This window comes from Asterias amurensis, chromosome 22 (assembly GCF_032118995.1).
Source record: "Asterias amurensis chromosome 22, ASM3211899v1".
Lineage (NCBI taxonomy): Eukaryota > Metazoa > Echinodermata > Asteroidea > Forcipulatida > Asteriidae > Asterias > Asterias amurensis.
In genome coordinates, this window is record NC_092669.1 from 2806217 (window position 1) to 2824227 (window position 18011).

The window sequence follows — 18011 nt, forward strand, 5'->3', positions numbered from 1 at the left end:
GCCTAATTCATGTAAAGAGTAGAGCGCCCTCACATGTCAAAAACATACACATGACCAAATAGATATCTTATCTGATATCTGCCCTGCCCTTTTTCAAAACCAAATTTTCGGCTTTGACTCTGTCCTAGAGTCTACGCCAGAACCAAAACCAATGCTGTAGTTTCAAAAAGGGCCATTATAGCAATAAAGAAATGAGTTGGGTACCAGTCGCAGCAATGGTAAACGTATTGTATTTTGGCCGGTAACCTATTTTTGCTATGCAAAAGTTTTCTAAGCTTTAGCAGGTTTTTGTGCTTACATGCTTTATGACTCTGAGACCAGGTCTTGAATTTCATGGCTCAGCTTCAAGCAATATTCGGCCCTCAGCAATCGCAATATTCTTCAAAAGCAAGGACTGCTTATTAAAGTGAAACACATACTTCAGCAAAAATTCCTCTGGCTACCCTTAGAAACTGTTTTACATGTAGCACAGATTTGTACTCTTCCATAACTGCCCGTCTTTTATGCTTAGAGTAGAAGAGCAATGATACTGGGCCCAGAGTTAAATTTTATAAAGCAGGTAAGCACAGAAGAAAACAGTTACCGGCCAACATTCCACACAGTTTACATCATTCCCACTGGTGCCCCACTCATTTTCTGCTTAGCAAAGGATTTAGCTAAGCAGCATTTTCTGCTACTCAGCTTAATGAAACTGGGTCCTGATCAGGGACTTAGGAGAAGTTTCTGTGCAGAAAAAGTTGTAGATTACAAACTTTTTAATCGGCCAATATTTTAACTTTATTTCAACTACCCCTCATGGTAAAATTGATACCACTCTCAAAAGTTAAACTACAGCGGACAATGCCACAGTATTATCACCTATTATTATTAAGGTGCTAGTGCAAGATATAATGATGAAAAAGTGACACAAAAAGAAACAAAATTCTGTGAAGAAGACAAAAAGTAGCCAATCTGTGTAAAAACAACTTTTTCTGCACAAAATCTTTTGGAAAAAAAAGAAAAGAAAAAAAAAAGAAAAGGTAGTTGAGGTCACATAATTGCTAAGCAAAATAGTGGATTGGTTTGCTTAGTACAATTAAAGTTAGTTGCTGAACAACTGTGAAGAGAATGACCTCACTCTGATCCGAAGCCAATTTAAAAAAACTTCAAAGTGGAACATCCTTTCTCCCAACCCAACCCCACCCCCACCCCCCCCCCCCCAAAAAAAAAAAAAAAAAAAAAAAACAATAAAAAAACCCCAACCAAACAACCAATCAGAGAACCGGTCAAAAACGTGGTTGACATATAATTTAGCATCTTAGTTGGTAAACTGTTACATAATTTTTCATCAATCTAACCGTTTTAGTATTTAGCTCTTTCTTTTGACACTAAATATTTTGTTGGGGTATAAATTGCCAGAACATTTTAATTGTTGTTGGGCCTTTTTAAAACCTTAACTTTAGATGCTGTGGCAACAATTACAACCTGGCCTGAAACTTCACTGATCTCTGCACAAAACCAGGATCGGGAAAACAACAAACATTTGAAAGTCTGCCAGTTCTTGTAAATTGGTGTATTAAAAATAGTAGCAGTGAGGTCTGTTAGCTCTTTTCAATTTAAAATTTGTAAGGTCAAAAAGCTAAAAGTAAACACCAAGTTTATTTATTTAGCACATTGGTAAAATAAGCAAGACTGTGTGTTCATTCTGCACACAAAAGTCATTTCACAGAATATGCAATCTTCCACCACTAACAAAACGACTAACGGGGGGTTTCCCTATGATGTCATAACCAACTTCAGCTATTTAGTCAGGTTCCCTGGCTGCTGCATGACAAAATTACCATCAGACAAAAAAAGGGCCAGGCATCTTTACAAACTGCACTGACGACCTTATAGTTCCAATTCGACGAACTGAATGTAGCATAACACCACATCAAATTACATCCCCAGGGTGTTCTCTTATACAAAAAAAAAAGAAGTTTCTTACAAGAAGTCATAAGAACTGGAAAACTCTAACAACAAATTTGTGTAACATTATTCATGTAAAAAAAAAACATGCACATGGGGGTCGCCCGGCACTTAGCACAGACGGAACAAACTTTTGCGCATTTTGTGATCGTTTCCCAACAGTTTCGTGTGCATTTATAACGAAACGACCCATCTCTACAATTACAATAAGGAGACGTTTCCGCATCTCTCGGACTTAAAGGAACATTACAGAATTGGTAAGAAACACAAAGCGTGAAGATCACAGATTTACATAAAACTTAAACGGTCTAATGACGATGATAGTTGAAAACATCCCATGAAATATTTCTGTATGAAATTTCATATTTGATGAGAAATAAATAATCTAATTTCGCGTTTGGGGTTTATCGCTCACTGAGCGTTTTATTCATTTTTGTTTTGGCATCAATTTAAAACTTCTACAGGTTTGTCAGTTTATGTATATGGTGGATTACATAGAGTGCTTACACTGCCAGTAACTTATTTGCTAGCAACGCCAATTCTGTCATGTTCCTTTAACATCTGTCTAATGGACCCTTTTATGATATACTCCAATAACAGTAAAAAAAAAAAAAAAAAAAAAAAAAAAACTACAAAAAGTACACACAAATTTCAATTGTTATACAACTGTAAAAGGCCATACTTGGTAGCGTCTTTTTTAGGAGTTGGGATTAAAACAAGTACCATTTTCAATTTGGCATTTTTATGGAACTTGGTTTTTTTTTTTAAGTAAAGAGGGAATATTCAAGGTTCTTGAATAGTTTCAGGATCTAGAAAAAAACTACTTTTTAAATATTGTGATATGAAGGTACCAAAAGTTCACGACAATATTCGATAATTATACAATATTTTGGAAAATTTTCACTTCTTTCCGCTGCAATTTAACCTCGAGGGGACAGAGTGATGGGATTGTTATGTCTAGGGTTGATCTTATATAACTCAGAGATCACCTTTTTTTATGGCCGGGGGTACAAAATTTACTCAAAAAAATAAACCAAAACCAAATTATTTAGTGAGGGAATTTGCATATTTTAAGAATTAATTTACTGTTATTTATTGAAGGAATGGCACATATCTACCTTGGGAGAATATACCTTACAAAATTATGTTTGGAAAAGTTGTTTGTGATAAATTTATTTTGGAAAAGTTGTGTGATAAATATTTTGCATATGGCAACTATTGCTCACTACAAATGAAATAATAACTACGTAACCAAAACAAACCATTTTTATTTTTTTTACTGAACAAATATCACCCTTCCCCCTTCACATTAGATGGGTACCTATGATGTAATGATTAAAGCCATTGACACTATAACCAATCCTTCCGGGTGCAAGACAAACAAAAAATGGCTGCCACACAAAAACAAAAATTCATAACCTACAAAATGGGACGTGAACTCCATGCAGCTTTGACTCTGGCTACACCAAGGTAGCCAAAAGCCAATAGCTAAAGCCAACACAAGTTCAATTTGGAAAAACTGCTTTACAAAATGGGACATGGATTTTGCTCAAATTTCTCAAAAATGGAACATGGATTTTGCTCACATTTCTCAAAGCTCTTCTCCTTTTTCCATACTCCAAACACGCTCACTACTTTCTTCAGGGAGGTGGGTTTAGACCGTCAACTGCGAAGATTGGGGCTTGAATCCGGTGCTGCCCCCGCGACCTCGGAAGTTACTTTGACCTCTGACCCCTCCTGGTCCTCCGCGCGCTCCTGGTAAAGAGAAAAAAATAAACATCAAAGTGTATTAAAGCTATTATCGCCTTCTTTAAACTCCTGGTAAACAAACACATCCAAATGAGTTGTAGGTATTAAGCTAGGATTGAGGGCATTTTCATTTTGCAAAGGGCACTTCTATTGGAAAGGACTTTAGAAAACTTTTGAAGGGGCACCAAGGCCACGACCATGGGGAACAAAGGACATGACCTCTGGTTGTTTTTCTCTTTATAATGAGTGACCTTACCTCTTGGTGCGCCCCGTTGGGTCGTCACCCTCCTATTGTTGTAGCCTCCATAGTTAGGATCTTGGGGCCGGTTAAAGGTATTATAGTTCTGGCTTGAGTTTCCAAAGGGCATGTCTTGCGCCCTCTGTTGAAAGTTGTCCCTTGGGAGGTACGAGTTGTACCCTCCTACAACAAGCAAGAATGGTATAGTCTTATTCAAGGTCGAAACAATGATAAACAATATTTATTTAGTGAAAACAATCGAACTAAAAAGGCGCTTAAGGCTCGCCTAAATAAAACTAAACTCCCCCACTGGGGTCGTCAGATATAGCTTAAACTGTAAAAAAAAAAAGAAAAAAAAAAAAAACACTCAAAATTGTAAAATTACTATTGATGAAACTCAAACATAACCTCCGGGGCGCTCCTGCAAACAGCAAGATTGGAATATTACTACTCAATATCAAATCAATGATAAGCAATATTTAATACGTGATAAAATCAACCTAAAAAGACGCTTAGTATATCTTGGCATTCCATGCCATAATCTAGGCACTAGATTAATTTGCACATTGAGTAGCACACCATTTAGGCCTATGATACTTTAGTTGTTCAGCATGTGGGGTGTCATGGCCGAGCGGATAAGAGCACCGAATTCAAGCTCTGATGCTTCTGTTCAGCAGAGTGTGGGTTCGAATCCCGGTCGTGACACTTGTGTCTCTGAGCAAGACACTTAACTATAATTGCTTCTCTCCACCCAGGGGTAAATGGGTACCTGTGAGGGCAGAGATGGTTCTTGTGGTTGATTTAGCCGAGTAGCGCATATTAATGTTGCACAGGCTGCATACTCCCTACCAGGGAGCTGAGATGGTTTAAGGAGTGATTTAAGGCCCAGTGACCAGGGGTAATAATGTGAAGCGCTTTGGGACGCCCTCCGGGTGTGAAAAGCGCTATATAAAAACGGGTTATTATTATTATTATTATTGATACCATAGAGCTATATATATATTGACTAGAGCGCTAACACCCCGTTATACACGCACTGACGTTTTGAAGCCGTGTGGGCGCATCCATGTTTATGTACAAACCAATACAAAAGCTTGAAATTTTGTACGGCAATTGTACGGCTATTTGCATGATAGAGCGTCTGTTCTTTTTTATGTGCCATCGAGGCAAAAAATGCAGTAAATGTGAACGCACAATCTGCTGATTGGCGCACAAACTGCGAGCGCGATGTGCGTCATGATTAAAAGGCGGGTATACCTTCTTTTTTTAGGGTTTTCGTAGCGCGGACGCACGCGAGTGGACAGTTGCGTACGTATACGTACACGCCGAATGTAAAATAATCGCGGCAATGTGTGTTCTCTTAAAATTCCGAATTCACGCAACACACCAAACATGTCTGCGCCCAGAGTGGCTTCAAAACGCAGAGCAAGTTAGCGCTCTAGTCAATATAAATAGCTCTATGGATGATACCGATATGGCGGACACAATGCTACATCAATATAAAGGTTTGGGTAAATGTGTGTGTATACACCAAAACCAAACAGTACACTCCTATTACATCCACCATACCTCAATAAGGCTTTTAACCACAATTGAATAAATCTGGAAACTTTTGATGTGAGGTCTTGTATGGTTTGAAATGGAACACAAAGGCCAATAAAATTGAAAAATTATGATTGATTAAACTTAAGCAATTACCTCTACTCTACCCTCACTATTCTATCTCTAAGCTCTTACTGCTAAGCCTATAACACAACACACTTCCTGAACAATGCTCAATCTTAAAGGAACACGTTGCCTTGGATCGGTCGAGTTGGTCTTTGAAAAGCGTTTGTAACCGTTTTTGATAAAAAGCATATGGGTAGAAAGATATTGTAAAAGTAGAATACAGTGATCCACACAAACATGCCTCGAAATTGCACGGTTTTCCTTTTACCTCGTCGACTAACACGGTCGGCCATTTATGGGGGTCAAGTTTTTGACTCCCATAAATGGCCGACCGTGTTAGTTCGCACAGTAAAAAGAAAACCACGCAATTTCGAGGCAAACTTGTGTGGATCATTGTATTCTACTTTTAAAACATCTTTCCAACCATATGCATTGTGTAAAAAACCAGTTACAAACCCTTTTTATAGACCAACTCGTCCGATCCAAGGCAACGTGTTCCTTTAACAGCAACGATCAAAATATAAAATAAAAACGCATTCAGTAGAAAACACAATTAATAATAACAATGACAGTAGGACTTTTGTAAAGTGCCTAAAGTGCCTAAAAAAAAAACATACAATGGGAGAAAGAAACAAATTACAAATAAGCAGATTACATAAGAGCTGCTTTAAACAAATTGTATCCTCATAGACAAAATTGACACCAGCTCAACATTTGGTAAAAATATATTAAATCACAAATTTCAAATAAAACCACAGTTATGAACATGAGATTTTCATCAGGAAAATTTTAACAAATCAATACATATCGCACAACAAACACAAATAACAATTCTGCCTGTAAAGACAATTATAGCAAACATACTTGTGTCATTACTTTTCACATAAGCTATAAATACAATGGCTGAATAAATTGTGCCCCCCTTCTTCATATCAAAAGTTGATAAAAACAACACAACCTATCAAGTCCCAGTATTCTCCACGCATGAGTTTTGGGAGAATCGGTCGCCCTTAAAAAGTTTAAGACCGCCCTGCCAAAGAATTGGCCCAAAAAATTGAAAAATAATCAATGGAGCGCAACTTCAATTGCAGCGCTGAGTGCACGTATAGATTTTCTTCGAGACAGATTTCTTTCCGCCGTGCACTCACTCAACAAAGGCAGTGTTTGGTGAGCTCGCTGATCGCCAAACTTTACAAGACCTTAGTCACAACCTCACAAGAACATTTCCTTTAGAGCTTACCTCTTGGGCTTTGGTTGGGGTTGGCGGGCGGGTACCGCCCTCCGCCCCTTCCTCCCATGTATGACATGCCTCCCCTGTTGCCACGGTAACTGGTGTTGGTGATGTTACCTCTGCCCCCTCTTGGGTTGCCGCGGCCGTTTCCTCCTCTTGGCTGGTAGGTGTTCGAATAGGAGGATTGGTACGAGGGGTAGGATGAGGGCCCTATAAAAAACCAATTATAACAAAAACTTAAACCTTACAAGACTTTACATGAACAAGATTAGAAATGTATGGGCATCTTGTGATGATTATACAGAAATGAAATGGTCTCTGTAGGGGTTTATCACTCAAGGAAGTTTGGGTTAAAGGTCAGCAGTAAGGGTCAAAGGGTACATCAATACTCGTCCAAACCCTCATACCTGTGCTATTGCTTGATTGGTTATCTGATGGCTGTTCCATGCTGTCCGCCTGCTCCCCCTGTGGAGACTTTGACGCCGCCGTCTCCGCCTTTGGGCTGCCGCTGTCACGCTCGCTCGTCTTCTCCGCCTGGGGGGTTGAATCCGTCGATTGGAATGTCCCCATCTCCGTCTGTGATTGGTCGATCGCCGACTGCTGCATGGCCTGCATCTGAGGTGACGACCTCGTGGAGTTGGTCATCTGGAACGGCGGAGCGCTGGCGTTCATGGTCGACTTCTGGGCAAGGGGGTTGTTGTTGCCTTGTTGCCCGTTTGGATGCCCCGAAGAGGAGCTCATGTCCCCGCTGTGGTGTTGTTGTTGTTGTTGCATCGAGGCGGAGGGGTGTTCCGTGTGGGATGATGAGTTACCCATTTGGGAGGTATGTTGGCTGTTTGGGTCTGATGACATTTGACTTTGGCCTTCAGGGGGAAAAACAAAACAAATATTGATCAAACTGTGGTCAGGGATGTAATAGGCCGAGTGCGAAGCCTGCTTACATACATTTATCTTTGGTTTTGAAAGCCCTACTCAGCAATCTGAGGTGTTACATATGGTATTATCTTCGTTTTCTTATTATAATAATAATATCTTGAAAATGAAGTTGTTTTGCAGCAGCAATCAATCAGCGCCATACAGAGCTGTACAAATGTTAGAAAACTAACCCTCAAGCTAAAAAGAAAACATAATAATATTTTACCCGATAGGTTCTGTGACGATAGCGATTGTGAGTAACTGGGGCCAGATCCCATGGATGACATGGAGCTCTGCTGCCCTAGCATTGAGGCCTGCAAACTTGAAGACTTGTCCTAAAAAAATAAAATAAAAGTATGAGAGAATAAAGGAATGATAAACAGAAAGATGGCCAAATCTTTTTCTGAAATTATTAAATGATCTTGATGTTTCAACAAAGGTAAATAATACCAAAAAGTTATTCAAGATGAAAAAGAAAAACTTGTCATCGTAGTTGCAATAAGATAATAAAATAAAACACACCCCTAAACCTTTGCATTAGCTCTTTTTCAAAAACTAGGTTTCTTCATATGGAGTTGTTTCACACACTGTTTAGTACTACTAACAGCTCTCTGTTGCTCGTTACCAAGTAAATTTGTATCTTAAATACATTTTGAGTAATTACCAAACAAGTCCAGTGCCTTCAAAAAAGGGTTACCACTAAGAGAGGCTATTATTAAAAAATTTCAAATTTCCGAACAAACCTACTGTCAAACTGTTTCCATGTTTGACAAACCTCTGGTTGAGTGTTGTGCTCAACTAACGAATATTACCTCTGCACTGGAGTGTTGTGCATCACCTGGCGGACTCGGGAACTCTGGAAGGTCACTTATCTGCTGATGCTGCGTCGACAGAATCGTCTGCGATTGTGAAAGTCCGTCTATCGTTTGCTGGCCCGGCTGGGTCGAGTGTCCGCGCTGCTGTCCTCCGTGACCGGCCTGTGCGCCCAAACTGGACGACTGCCCTAAGCTCTGTCCAGGCAACTGGCCGTGTTGGTGCCCGTGGCTCTGTGGCTGGACCATGTTGGATTGTTGGGTCTCGTACGGGGACTGCATTTGGTAACCGGGGTCGGACACCATGCCTGATTGGGTGTCGTATGCTGGGTGTGTCGGGAGTTGTGAGGGATGGCTGGGGTCGGAGAGGGGCATGTCCATCGTCTGTGGTTGGTTGAGCTGGTCGAGGGATTGGCGCTGCTGCATCGATTGTTCTGAAATGAGAAAAGTTGTTCATTCAATTCATGGTGTTTTGTTGCCAAACGGTCAAGCACACTGGATTTAAGCTATGGCTGGTGTTGCTGATCAGTGGGTTCAAGTCCTGGGCCCAGTTTCATCGAGCTGCTTAAGCACAAAAAGTAGCCAAGAACAAAATTATGCTTACCAGAATAAAGTTACCAGCAAAAATACCATGTCACATGTACAATTTGTGACTGGTACCATGCTTATTTTTCCTAAGCAACAAAATTTTCAGCAAAATTGTCCGATTAAGCAGCTCTATAAAATAAGTATTTGACTCTTGACTTACCAGCTTGTTGGTGGTTTAGTGCATTATATCCCTGAGGTGGTAGGTATGACTGGGACACTGAAACAACGGCTGGGTCCATGTGAGGAGCTAAAAATTGAAAGCAAACACAAACCAGGTTATTGGTATTAAAGTAGATTTGTTGGTGATAAAAATCATCATTGTTAATTCTAGTCTGAAATCTTAATGATTATAAAGTACATACTAGAACCGTTTATTTCTGTGGAACACTTCCATCATGCGTTTAAGTATAATACGTCCTTAGCGAGACCCTTATCAACAGTAATAGCTGTAGTCATAGCAACCAATAGACCGATTCATTAAGCTTCGCCCCATTGTGTATTGACCAATCACAACCCATTGCACAACCAAAAGTCCGACACTATAAAGTCTGACATGCGTGCATGTGTGCTTGGCATGCGCAACAGAGTTGTGTAGAATGGCATTGAAAAGGCTCATGTGTTCTTGCTCACACGTGCGCCCCGGGCCGAGCCTAATGGATCGGTGTATTCGTATATAGCTGAACCAAAGCCTTGGTTGTGAATTGGGTCCAAAACCCTTAAACTCATTGCATGCATGTTTGTTGGGCTCCCGATTTACCATCACCATTTAAAGGAACACGTTGCCTTGGATCGGTCGAGTTGGTCTTTGAAAAGCGTTTGTAACCGTTTTTTATAAAATGCATATGGATAGAAAGATGTTGTAAAAGTAGAATACAATGATCCACACAAACATGCCTCGAAATTGTAAGGTTTTCCTTTTACCTCGTCGACTAACACGGTCGGCCATACTCCCATAAATGGCCGACCGTGTTAGTTCGCACAGTAACAGGAAAACCACGCAATTTCGAGGCAAACTTGTGTGGATCATTGTATTCTACTTTTTCAACATCTTTCCAACCATATGCAATTTATAAAAAAACGATTACAAACGCTTTTCAAAGACCAACTCGACCGATCCAAGGCAACGTGTTCCTTTAAACAGCCAACACACATTTCAACCCCCCCCCCTCCTCCCCAGCACAAATCACTTACAATTTTCGTATTCAAGCATTGAGTCTTGCATGAAGTTGAAGCTTCCCTGCTGAACGGACGCCAAGATGTCAGACCCATGACCTTTGACCTTGTGGGGTGGCATCTCAATGGGCTTGGGGAAGGCGTGGTCCACAGGCTGCTGCACTCTGGACATGGGCGGCTCCTCGGGCGTGGGTGGGATGACTACTGGCGGGAGGGACGATGTCACCTGGGGATAGATCAAAATCCAAAAATATACAATGTATATATTTTAGAAATAAAGTATAAATTAATCTAGTTTAATCCCCACACCCACAACAGTTGGGGTGACGGGGCTTTTTCTCATGCTGGTCCTTTACTTTGGAATAATCTGCCTCTTAATATCCGTAACATGTCCTCTATTCATAAGTTCAAAGAGGCCCTCAAAACCCACTTTTTCACAGCTGCTTTTCATTAATTTTGTGTTTCTTCCTTGCGCCATGAGCATCACTTGTGGTGGATACCGGCGCTCTATAAGTGTTCATATTATTATTATTATTTAAAGTTGTTTTTATAAATTCATCACTGTAACTATCTGATGTAAGTAACACCCCCTTTTTTTCCACAGGTCCCTCATACCTATTTTTAAAATCATCATACCTTTGATCTTGCTATTCTTATTAATTGACCATTGTTAGTTGCATCATGATGCAACTTGCTCTCTAATCCTACCCTTTCATGTCTTCCTGCATTGTTGTCGAACAAAACATTTACCACTTTTATGGTCCAGTAACCCATCCTTTCATTCTAAACATCCTTTGTCCTCGCCACTTCACTCCTATTGGTTCATTCCCCTCTCTTTTTCTATAAATGGATATGTATTTGTTTGTACTTGTTTTATGCCTCTGAAGAAGGTCCGGATTGGATCGAAAGCTAAGGCCATCTACCCTATTCATTATATTTTAGAAATAATACATATAGTTTTATTTTTTAACCCTTATACCCAGGGCTCAATTTAAAACTTGACCACGGTGTTGGGGCAGTAAGTTCACAATAGGACAAGCCCGGTGGTCGTGTGTTTTTCATTTGAATGAGATATCTCTGTGAAAATATCTTTGTGAATAGTGTCGACTGTGAATGTGATAACTATCTTTCAACTCTGCTGTTTCAAGAGTATCGAGTATACTTTACCAACAAATAAAAATTCAATAGATCTTCTCCGAGTGCTTGTTCAACTAATTTGATTGTGGTTTTGTAAAATAAATTTCCAGCTACATGCCCTGTAGTCTTACAGATTTTCACCCAAAATTCGAGCCTATTTTTATTTTATGCATACGTTGGGAAACATTGAGGAAGAAAACTGGTCACTGTCAAAATACCAAATGTGCCCAGTCCCTTTATAACAAAAAGTATATCTAAATAAAATAATTTTTGGAACATCTTACCTCAGGTGCCTCTGGAGGCGGTACCTGGTCCTGCTGAATCACAACAAAGTCATCCTCGGGCGTTTCCTCCACCGGAGCTGTCAACAACAACAAAAACAAAAATTGCAAATGTGTACTTAACGTCACTAGACATTCTTCGCTTGTAGATCATTCTCAGATCCCGATCAATGGTCTTCAAGCTTGCTCTATTCTGCACAATACATTGGCGAGAGCCACGGAGTAATCTGCAATAAAGGTCTATATTGGCTCAGGACAGACTTTACTTTTAAGTGCAATTCTTGTTAGGGTTGTGGGGGGCGGGGGGTTATAACCAGTTACCCACCTGAGCTTGGGTCTGGATCTTGAGTGGGCTCCTCTTCAATCTCTTCAACCTCCTCCTCAGTGGGCTCAGTCGGTAGGTTGTCGAGGTAGCCGCAGCCATTAATCTGGGTTACCATTTCCTTCAGTGCCTTGTCTGTTAGTTTTAATGCTTGATAAGGAAATCAATGCTAACTAGTTGGGATGGTTAATTGGCTAAACGATTAAACTGTACCAAAAAAACCTGTAGAAATCTGTAGGGAAATCAATTTTAACTAGTTGGGATGGTTAATTGGTTAAACGGTTAAACTGTACAAAAAAACCCTGTAGAAATCTGTAAGGAAATCAATTCTAACTAGTCAGGATGGTTAATTGGCTAAACGGTTAAACTGTACAAAAAAAACCTGTCGAAATCTGTAAGGAAATCAATTCTAACTAGTTGGGATGGTTAATTGGCTAAACGGTTAAACTGTACGAAAAAAACCTGTAGAAATCTGTAAGGAAATCAATGCTAACCAGTTGGGATGGTTAATTGGTTAAACGGTTAAACTGTACAAAAAAACCTGTAGAAATCTGTAAGGAAATCAATTCTAACTAGTTGGGATGGTTAATTGGTTAAACGGTTAAATTGTACAAAAAAAACCTGTAGAAATCTGTAAGGAAATCAATTCTAACTAGTTGGGATGGTTAATTGGCTAAACGGTTAAACTGTACGAAAAAAACCTGTCGAAATCTGTAAGCTTTAGGAACATTCCTTAAAGGGTTTGGGTACTTTTTGTACGACACAGACAAAAATGTCACAGATTTACATTAAAATAACACGGTTTTAAGATAATGATGATATAGAAAGCTTCCCTTAAGATATTATTTGCTGAGGTGTTATAGTTTCTGAGACAGGAATAAGAACAATTCACAAATTCTTTTTAATTGGACTCTCCTGAAAACATTTTCACTTGTTTTCTCAAAAACTTAACAATTAATGGAGCTGAATCTTCTACATGTACATTATATTACATGCATCTTCATTCACAGTGAGAAGGAATTCATGTCATGGCCAAAAGCTTTATCTACAAAAGGTGTTAAAAACGCTTAAAAAAAAATATTTCAAAGGATACAAGTTGTGCCGAGGACTTCTTTTTCATCTTCTTTGATGTAGCTGTTCAGATGCTCACTTGCTGCCGTAACTTTAGTCTCAAAGCTGAGAAAAAAACACACAAAAACTCGCTTAGCACAAAACTTTTGCTTAACGAAAATAAATTAGCAAAAAAAGGTTACCAGCCAGAATACCACACATTACCATTGCTGCAACTGGTACACAGGTCATTTCTTGTTGAAGCAGAATTTTCTGCTGAATGAAATTGGGCCCTTGACCCGCTAGCTAGTTACTGAGAAAGTTAATTAATGGCAAATCCTGTAATCCGGAATGTGACAGCCTGTTGGAAAAAAAAAATTATGAACGAAATTCATTAACCTTTGGTTTTAAAAACCCCAATTTACATCTGGGGTGTTCCATATGGTTTTACCTTCATGTTCTTGTGAATTTTATCAAAGTTGTTAATAAAAAATATAACAAATAAAAAACCATCCCTAGTGTAAGGGATGTCTGGTTTCCTGTACCGGTATCATGAGGATGTATGGTATTTTTGATAGCCTTATCTAGAGTACCAATCTAAGCGGCTCACCTGACTTCCTTTCCTTCCGTCTCCTCCTCGTCCTCTCTGGCCGGGTTAATGAGCTTGTAAAACTCGTCAAGATGGTTCACTTGATCCTCAGTCAGTTTCTGTTGAAGGAAGGGCGACAGATTAGAAGGAAAAAAAGGAAATGAGAATCACAATTTCTGGGAATGACAACGCAAGAGTACCAGGGGATGGTGCACAAAATGGGATTTTAGTGCGGGATCAGTGGTTTTGGTTATGCAGAAAGGGTTTGCGTAAAAATGTTTGCACATTCTGTCAATCTAGCAGTGCCAGTTCAGTCTAGCGCCCTCTTGAGGTCGCTCTTTGTGCTCTCCTTGTTATGACATCTCTGTAATTGTAAGTGATTATACCTGACCTGTTGGCAGTATTAAAAGCCGTAGTTTCTCATGAAATCAAGTTTTTTTTATATCATGTATGTTTGGACAACTACTACTCCCATAGTGGAGCAGGAATAGTTTGATAAATTGTCACCCATCGTGCAGGAATGGTTTACCTAATTTGCTAATAGAGTGCAGGAATGGTGTGCGCATTATGTCGATTGTGCAGGAATTGTTTGCACAATTTGATTATCGTGCAGGAATGGTTTGCCTAATTTGCCAATAGTGCAGGAATGGTGTGCGCATTATGCCCATTGTGCAGGAACTGTTTGCACATGTTGATGATCATGCAGGAATGGTTTGCGCCCGGACAGAATTTAACCCATGTGGAGAACCCTGAACGGGGAAAGTGTTGACTCACCACTGCGCCATTCTTTCCTTCTAAGAAGTCGTTGCGTATGTGGTCCATACCCAGGGTGTTGAGGATGCTATTGAGGAGGATGACGTCCTGAATCTTCCGTAACTCTTGCTCGTGCTTCAGGGCGTTCTCTCGTTTCACTTGCTTCTTCGACACTTTAGTGGTCTAGGAAAGGCATGAAAAGATTTTTGTTTAATAAGAATAAGAAAAGCATTACCAAAAAAATGTATGACGCTTCATAAAGAAGCCTGTGTCATAGAAAAATCTTTCCCCTAGATGTTCTGTCCCCAAAATGGAAAATTAACATGGGATGAAGGAGGGTGATTCAAAGGAGGGCGAAGTTCATACTCTTGGGGAGGGGGTAAAAATCTCCTGCCAAGCCTAAACTTGTACTTGTAGTTTCAAGGGGCAGGCAAATTAATATTATGCAAGGACAGCCAGGCAACAGCCACATCAACTTCTTACAAACAGGCATGATGCTTCAAAACAGGCAGTACCCTGGGTACAAACAGGCCATGATGCCCCATGAAACGTCTTAATAGAAATTGACCATTACCTCATAGAGGTGCCCTTCACAAAGGAGAACCTGCCTCTGTGCCCTTGTCCTTTTTAAGAACAAAGCATCAGGCCTGCATTAAAATAATTATGATTAATGTTGCCTGCCTAGGGGCGCCCTTCTTGGGGCACAAGCCTTCTTTGCAACTGACTGTATCTGCCACTGGGGACTGACGAACTGAAGCAATAAATTTAAGTCGGAAATGCTTTGACTTTCAACAAATCTTGTGATCCTTCCGATTCCCCCTCCGTGCCCCCACCCCCTTCTCAAGCTAAAAGATGAAAGCATCCCTATATATAGCCTTACCTCCGACATGGTCACCGTAAACGTCTTATGCAACTCCTTGGCAAACTCCAAGTTGCTGACCACCTCATCAAAGTGAGACGCAGCCTGCACTTGGTCCTTGGTCAGTTCCTGACCATCCTTGACCATGTCTCGATACTGCTGTAACTTGACCTGTGGACGATGACCAGAAAGATTATCAAAGTCACAAATCACACTTTTGGGTGGACATAAATCATGCGAATTTTACACTTTTTAAGTCTTGAAGCTTTCATTGTCCATACAATGTTGCATGAAAATGGCGAATCTCCAAGAATCTGACCAAATTGGTACACGTAGGTCCGGACTCGGTGGACAAAAAAATAAATAATATAAATTAAAAGAGAGCACAATTCAAATTAAGTCTTGATGGTCGTCAATCAAGCGGAAAATAGCAATTTTGTGTATATGTATATGACAGATGGGGCTAGCATCAATCACCGCAGTTTCCTGGGTTGGTGAAAAACAACCATTAACATTTATTGTCCACGTTAAAAAACATAGAAAATGACATCCACTGGCCAAATACAAGGAATAAAGTGTTTCATGTCACTGTTTTGTATTTGTAATTGTGGTGTTTGTTAATGGTAATGAGTCAAATAAGGCAAACAAAATTAATTGGATTTGATTTATTCACAAAAGTAAAGAAAAATATTTATTAAAAAGTGATTTTTTTTAAACAAGAGAAAGAATGTTTGTCATGTTTGTAATACCTAATAAAAAAATATTAATATTCTATCATTTTTTTTCTTCAAAAAAACAAAAATATATTACAAAAGAAAACAAGCAAAATATTCTAGCTTGAGTAAAAAAGAATCATATATTAAACCGAAACTAAACATGATGAATGATAATGAAAGTTCACTTCAACAATTCAAAGTTCAATAGTTTGTCAATGTCAGACAAAACATCACCTGACTGACTGATCGATTGATCGAACGGATTGATCATTCGTCTTCAAATTCATTCAACAATTTACAAAACGGTTTTCAAAAATTGGAAAAAACATTTTGATTCTATAAAATCGAATATATCAGCCGTTGACATGAATTTTCACATAAAATCTACAATTTTCAACAAAATCCTTTGTTATCGCCACCAGCAAAAAAAAATAGTCACTCAAAAATTTCATTTCGTCATCGTTTATGACCAACCTTTGTCACACACGCATTGCAATACAAAACAACGGGCTGACTGTTCTTCCGGTCTGAAACACAACGTCACTTTTGGAACAACATTTTCGAGCGAAACCTCAGAACAAAACCTACCTTCCTCTTCTCCAAATTTCTCATTTTCTTCTCCATGATGGCCATAAGTTGCGAGGGGAAGTCTGTTGCCCCTTGCGGGGCATTTTGAGGGGTTGGTTTTGACGAAGCAGCGGGCATATCTGACCGGAGTTTGTCTTCAATTCAGCGCAATGAGATTTTTAGCAATGTCCGAATTGCGTTTTATTTCACGTGTTTCACATAGTGCTCACCCTGTACCTAGCTGCCATAAACAATTTCCCGAGATGCATCACACCAAGCTTAACATTAATTTACAGTAATTTCTTAATTAAAAAATTGTCACAAATGTTTCTAACTAAACAGAACAACTGATATATTAATTTGATTATATTAGACTATTTTTTTTAATAAAAGGCTCATATTTTAAATTTACAAACGCACAGTCGATTAAACTTTGGGACAATTAAAACTGCGGTAAAAATGACGTCATATTTAAAGGTGTTTCCTTCCTCGGCCGGCACACACTGGCGGACGGGTTGGTCCATTAATACCGGTCCATGAGTCTATTTATTACTCTAGAAAGTTTAAAATTTGAGTAAATTGAGGGATGGAGATGGTTGGAGATCAACTTATAGTTCTCCACGATAATCCACCACCAGCAGTGTTTATTATTGTTGCGCCCATTCATTTATTTTTTTTTTAAATAATGCACACCCATCCCCACTTGACACACACAAGACAATGGGAGCTACGAGTACTAGGCTCCTCGCCTGGGGGGGGGGGGGGGGGGGGGCGTTGCAGGCTACCGGGTGTGGCTAGCTGATCATGATGTGATAGACTCACTCATTTATTGAGACAATAGTCTACTCCTTGTTCCATATTCCCACATGGTTATACCCTTCATTGCCGGCCATCCTACAAGGCCCGCCCTTCCCTCTGTCTGGACATTTTTTTTTTCATGGGCGGCCAAAAGGGCAAACTGTTATAAATTTATAAACAAAGACACTCGACAACAATCGAAGAAAATTGTTTCCAGACAGAGAACAATTCGCAATCAAACTTTATTATTAAAAAAAGACTCTGAATCAAACCATGATCAAACTAGAGGAAAACGCAATCAAAAATCTATTAAAGCAAACAAATTAATAATAATGTAGTCTTGATTGGCGACGCTGTTTTTTTCTTTCCAAGCCATAACAGAGGGGCCTAGAGGGCGCAACATCGACTGTTGACTCGGAGGGACTGGGCAAGTCTATAAACCTATTTTTTTGTGTGTGTGGTAAAGAAATATCTCTTCTCCAGTAAATCGTGTTGTGACATTGGCGACTAAATAAAATGATCATCGCCAAATACAGGCACCTCATATGAGGAAATTTTAAAGGGACTTTTGGGTGCTGTTTTTTTTTTTTTTCACCCTCCCTTTAAATTTGGTTAAAC

The 18011-nt window shown here is 39.5% G+C and overlaps 1 protein-coding gene across 1 annotated transcript; it reads right to left on the reverse strand.

The window, feature by feature from the left end:
- Nucleotides 1–1219: 1219 nt before the first annotated feature.
- LOC139953725 (uncharacterized) lies at nt 1220–16788 on the reverse strand. Its single transcript, XM_071953254.1, has 15 exons — nt 16617–16788; nt 15334–15483; nt 14475–14636; nt 13722–13819; nt 13155–13237; nt 12065–12196; nt 11743–11819; nt 10340–10547; nt 9309–9395; nt 8561–8994; nt 7975–8083; nt 7241–7696; nt 6843–7043; nt 3953–4117; nt 1220–3702 (listed from the first exon to the last, which is right to left on the reverse strand). The coding sequence occupies exons 1-15, from the start codon at nt 16731–16733 to the stop codon at nt 3602–3604; spliced, it is 2580 nt and encodes an 859-aa protein (XP_071809355.1). The 5' UTR covers nt 16734–16788; the 3' UTR covers nt 1220–3601.
- Between the last annotated feature and the right edge of the window lie 1223 nt (nt 16789–18011).

Coding starts and splice junctions, on each gene's coding strand:
- LOC139953725 (XM_071953254.1), bottom strand. CDS start 16,733: ATGCCCGCTGCTTCGTCAAAACCAACCCCTCAAAATGCCCCGCAAGGG. Junction 15,484..16,616: donor GAAATTTGGAGAAGAGGAAG/GTAGGTTTTGTT, acceptor CATCGTCCACAG/GTCAAGTTACAGCAGTATCG. Junction 13,820..14,474: donor AAGGAAAGAATGGCGCAGTG/GTGAGTCAACAC, acceptor TTCCTTCAACAG/AAACTGACTGAGGATCAAGT.